This window comes from Capsicum annuum, chromosome 6 (genome assembly GCF_002878395.1).
Source record: "Capsicum annuum cultivar UCD-10X-F1 chromosome 6, UCD10Xv1.1, whole genome shotgun sequence".
NCBI lineage: Eukaryota > Viridiplantae > Streptophyta > Magnoliopsida > Solanales > Solanaceae > Capsicum > Capsicum annuum.
In genome coordinates, this window is record NC_061116.1 from 215,962,396 (window position 1) to 215,967,634 (window position 5,239).

At 31.8% G+C, this 5,239-nt stretch overlaps 1 protein-coding gene across 3 annotated transcripts; it reads left to right on the forward strand.

The window, feature by feature from the left end:
- Positions 1-721: 721 nt before the first annotated feature.
- On the forward strand, positions 722-3,757 carry LOC107874691 (transcription factor bHLH137). 3 transcript variants are annotated; one of them, XM_016721449.2, is made up of 8 exons: positions 722-1,110; positions 1,435-1,602; positions 1,781-1,846; positions 2,147-2,215; positions 2,339-2,428; positions 2,573-2,689; positions 2,932-3,073; positions 3,357-3,757. In XM_016721449.2, the coding sequence occupies exons 1-7, from the start codon at positions 817-819 to the stop codon at positions 3,043-3,045; spliced, it is 918 nt and encodes a 305-aa protein (XP_016576935.1). In that variant the 5' UTR covers positions 722-816; the 3' UTR covers positions 3,046-3,073; positions 3,357-3,757. The 3 variants fall into 3 exon arrangements, with proteins under 3 accessions (XP_016576935.1, XP_016576936.1, XP_016576934.1); XM_016721450.2 differs by having other exon boundaries at positions 724-1,110; positions 1,447-1,602; positions 3,375-3,757; XM_016721448.2 differs by having other exon boundaries at positions 725-1,110; positions 3,375-3,757.
- Positions 3,758-5,239: the final 1,482 nt, after the last annotated feature.

Consider the following 5,239-nt stretch of genomic DNA (forward strand, 5'->3'; position numbering starts at 1 on the left):
AATGTTAGGATCTAAAGCAAAGCAGTATATTAGGATTTAGGGTTACTAAATGATTATAATTTATATATTTATATGTTATATCATATTATATTATATTTATATTATAATATATTATTTATATAATTTCAGTTTTTCGGTTTATCCGAATTCTTTTTATATAAATCCAAAAACCAAACCATTTAACCAAATTTCTAAAATTTGAAACCGAAACCAATCCAAAAAAAATAAAAAATCAAGCCAAAATTAAATTTCGATTCGATTGTTCGATTTTTTCGATCTAAATCAAAATATACCCAACCCTAATTACAGTATTATTTTAAAAAATAAAATAATTATTAATATCTTAAGCTAAACCTGAAAAATAACGAAAATTACCCTTTAACAGAGCATGCGTTATCATCCATCTCCCCCAAAGTCAAGTTAGATAAGGCCAGTCAAATACAGAGAAACTGCATTGGAATGAGCTATAAAGGATATCCCTTCATCATTTTTTTTAAATATCATATTCGGCGTTCGATATTTATATTAAAGTTTAATTAATTCGAGTTTGAAAGCTTCATATTTGGGATAAATCATTCTGTAATGAAGACGGTTTCATATTCATAGGGATTCAGACCCAACCAAAACCTTTTATTATATATGAAGAAGTAATTACCACTCCACGTGTCCGACCATAACCTTGTTGGTATATCCTTTCATCATTATATAAACCTGACCCCCTCATGAGTTTTTAATTCTCAGACCCCATTAAATATTTCCCCTTTTTCTCTCCATTAAGTAGTATATCATTATAAAGTTCCACGGCAAAAAAGAACAATGGAAGCTAATAGTAACTCTTTTCATCTTGACTCTCTTTATCTGCCCATTAAGATGTCTACTTTTTTGGAGGAACCAGACAACACTAGTCTACCAAATTGTATTTCTCAATTTTACCAAACTGAATCTAATTTGCAAGAGTTCCCTGTTAGTATGAGTAGTTCTCACGTGACAAACAAAAGCAATTCTTCTTCAGTCGCAGATAAAAGGGAAAATAAGGAACCAATAACTAATTCAGTAGATACAAAAAGAAATAGTGAAGGGTCTTCTTCCATGACCTCTGCTCAATCTAAGGTAATGAAGTACTTCATCCATTTCCATTTGTCTGTCTTACTTTCTATTTTTAATCTGTTTAAAAATATATATATTTTCCATTTTCTCTTACAACTCTTCCATTCTAACTATGTGGTGTGTTTAAAACCACACAATTAAAAGATATTTTAGTACATTCTGTATATATTTAATTTAACACCACAAGATTCAAAAAATTTTCTAAATGACAAACATATTGAAACGAAGGGAGTAACTTCTTTTATATATATCTGATCAAATTTAAAAGATTGGATTTTTTTTTTCCTCTGTTTTTGTTGGTTGTAATTATTGTTTCTGATTCGTTAGAATGTAAAAAAGGGTGATGATGGGATAAAGCAAAGGAAAAGAAATGGTAACGTAACCAAAGAGAAAAAAATAAAGGAGAAGAAAGCCCCTGAAGAGGCCCCTACAGGATATGTTCATGTTAGAGCAAGGAGGGGCCAGGCAACTGACAGCCACAGTCTTGCTGAAAGGGTAACAAATTCACTGTCATTTTCATTTCTACCATTTTATGAACTCCTAAGGCCAAATTCCCCTAAGGATTTGGAGCAATTTATATGAGTTTAAGTTATATATAAGTTTGTGTGACATATTTTCAATTTTTGAAACTTTTTGCAATTAATTAATTAATCTAGACGTCATGATTTTTCAGGTAAGAAGGGAGAAAATAAGTGAAAGGATGAAGATACTACAAGCACTTGTTCCTGGTTGTGACAAGGTAGATCAAGTTTCATCAATATATCTTTCTCTTTTGGCAGAATACCTAAAGACCCTCCTAAACTTGACGTGTTTTATTTAAATCTTCTCGGTGCACCCTATTGATAACCTAGTTTTAGTAGAATAGTCAAGTTCCAGGGATAATTAAGACTACTAATAATTCAGGATATCCAAATAAAATGGGCCAATTTTAATTTGGTCTTTAGTATTCAGTCTTCCCTCTCCTTTCATAAGTGTGTAACACATCCTTTTTTTCTCTCCTCTATCTCTGACAAGTTTAATGTGGCATGGTTGAGATCAGGTTACTGGAAAGGCCCTCATGTTGGATGAGATAATCAACTATGTCCGGTCCTTGCAAAACCAAGTTGAGGTGAAAAAATTAACCATATCTATAGTTTAATTCTTATTCTTTGACTTTTATACAAAAAGTAATGAAAAGAGAAAGGACTAATTGTCTGTTTGACTAAGACGTCTTGTGTGTATAATGTATCAGTTTTTATCCATGAAGCTTGCTTCTTTGAACCCCATGTACTATGACTTCGGCATGGAGTTAGACGCCCTCATGGTCAGACCTCATGATCAGGTAGGTACATACAATAGCCTAAGCAGTGCCAATATTTGAAAAAGTGAGCAAATGATTAAGTCACTATAATAACAAACGCTGTCATTTTTATATTTATACATAATATTTTTCGTGTTGTTTATATCTATATGTACATATGATCAGAGTTGGAGTGGCTTGGAAGCAGCAGTTGAAAACACAAATATTAGTGGCTATCCTCTCCTGGATAGTTCAACATCAGTTAGTTTTCAACAATTCCATTTGCCAAATTCCATTTCTCAGGTATCCAATAATAATGGAGTAATTCTCTATACATCATAACTCATAAGTATTCAATAAGACAAAAACCTAAAAGACACTGATTAAGATTGATCTGTTGTCGCCGCCCATTTGACATTTTCTTTTTATTTTTTTTAAGTTGGGTAAAAAAGTTATGTAAGAATATAATATAATTGAAAACACTGTTTATAATTACGTATACAGTAATATCTTAACATGTGCAGATATATATACATCTTTTTCAGGGAAATGGACAGGTCTTATGGGGTGTAGATGACCAAAGACAAAAGATGATTATTAATCATTCAGGATTCATCAGTAACAACAACAACAACTTGTGTTCCTTTCCATCAATATGAGACCAGCTCTGCCCTACAAAAACATCTGGTGAGCAATCCATCACTCTCCTTTTTATTAATTATGGCTACCTTCAGTCCAAAATAAATGAATTTTTAACACTTTTTTTTATGATCCAAAAGTAATGAATTCTCAAAAGTTACCTTTCGTTTTAATGAATTTTTCAATCATCTCTAGCTTTAAAGAGAGTCCGGGATGACGCAAAACATTAATAAATTACCCTTTAATTGATGTCATTAATCCAAGAATTTATTTATTTTGGACCGAAGGGAGTATCTTGAGACTGATTCGTGTATTTGTGCATGACTAAAAGGTGAGATGATTTGTGCAGTAATTTCGAAGGCTACGATTCTTCTTCTTACTACTCCAACATCATTGAAGTGAAAGGTCTATGAATGGATCAAAACAAATTTGTGATAATAAAAAGAAGAATCCAGAAAAGTCAAGCAGCAGAGATATGTTTCATATGGAGATACTTTTGTTTTTGTCCAACATCTGATGACTTCCCAAATTTGGAGCTAGCCAGCACAAATCCTTTAGAGCCATGTGACAATGTCATCAGGGTGGTGCAATGTTTCTCTATGTAATAAATTAGGAACGGGAGGAAAATATTATTGAGTAATTGTAGAGAGAATTAAATGTACTGTATGTATGTTCCTCATCTTATTTTCCTACTGGCAGTAAATAAATAATACTGTTGTATTTGTATTCCTTATTTGTTGTTTAATGGGGGGGGGGGGGGGGGGGGGGGGGCGGGGGGGGGGCGCACTCTAGCTGTGTATTGGTGTTGATTAATAATAGTCGGTATTTGAGTAGTATTTCAATTATTTCGTGTTGAATTTAAGTTACACATATTGGGCAATAACATTTTTGGTTTCTCAATTAGGAGTGAATTCAAAGTTTGGTCGTTATGATATGACTTAATAATAATATTTGATCGACCTTTGATTTATTTAAATATATTATATTTTTCATCTTTTTATGTAAGAGACACATATATGTTATATAGGGAATCAAAATTGCACATTTCGATTAATTAAAAATTAAATTAATGTGCTTACCCATAAATCATATATAATCACAAAGTCTAAAATCAGAATTTATCAATATTTGAAGGATTAAAAGGGAAAATTTCCCTTTTTTTAACAAAAATAATACAATAGACAAAATGATTCTAGAGATAAATAGCGTGAATGAGAAAATTTATTACTATTATTTATACCTATCATATTAACATTGAGTGCTACATTTGAATTTTGGAGGGTAAAGTTAGTTGAAATGATCTCTTGTGACAACTTACAAATTAAATAGAAGAAAATGACATTTTTAGATCCTTCATCATGTGCAAAAATGAAGATCTCTAAGACATAAAAAGGGATACGTCTTGTAAAAAGAAGAATAAAACTAAAAAGAAATTTATAAAGAACTGCAATACCATATCGCCCCGAGAGATCTTTTAGGAGGATAATAGCTTGACCTAAGATATTAAATTGATCACGAGGAAATAAAAGATGAGGTCTGTGGAGAACATTTAAACATGTTCGTTTGATAACACTTCAGGATAAGATCTTATTTTAAGTGCCTCCAATGTAAGAGAGCCCATGAAGTAGAGCAGTGCAATAAGAAACATTATTATAAATGTAGTTTAAATATCTGGATCTGGTCCAAATTACATGCATTTGGTTTAATTATAGAGATATTTCCATGAGATGTTTTTGTTTATGGGAGACATAAAAGACTGTGCAGCCATATGTTAAAACAGTCACTTAATCGACTGTTGACTAATCGTAACTAATCTGTTTTTTAATTAACAACAAAGCAAATGAGAGATTTACTAATCATCAGATGACAAGTAGTCAAGTACCACCAAAACTAAATTAAACAAATGTCCATTTATTGGGATGTGACACCTAGTTTGGCTTCTTAGCATATAGTGTTCCCCCTCCATCTCATCATATAATGTCCCATTAAGAACACCATCATCTTTCCATAAAGGAAATAATTAATCAGTGAGAGTGACAACCCCCTAACCCCCACCCCCACCAGCTAAAAAAATATCAGTCACTATTTGAATGACTAAACAAAGATTATTCGAGATTGGATAATCTATCAAATGCTGATTAAGTGTGAAGAAGTGTCCGTCATAATAACATTACGTAAGAAAATATTTGTCTTCGATCTCTCTTCGCAACACCA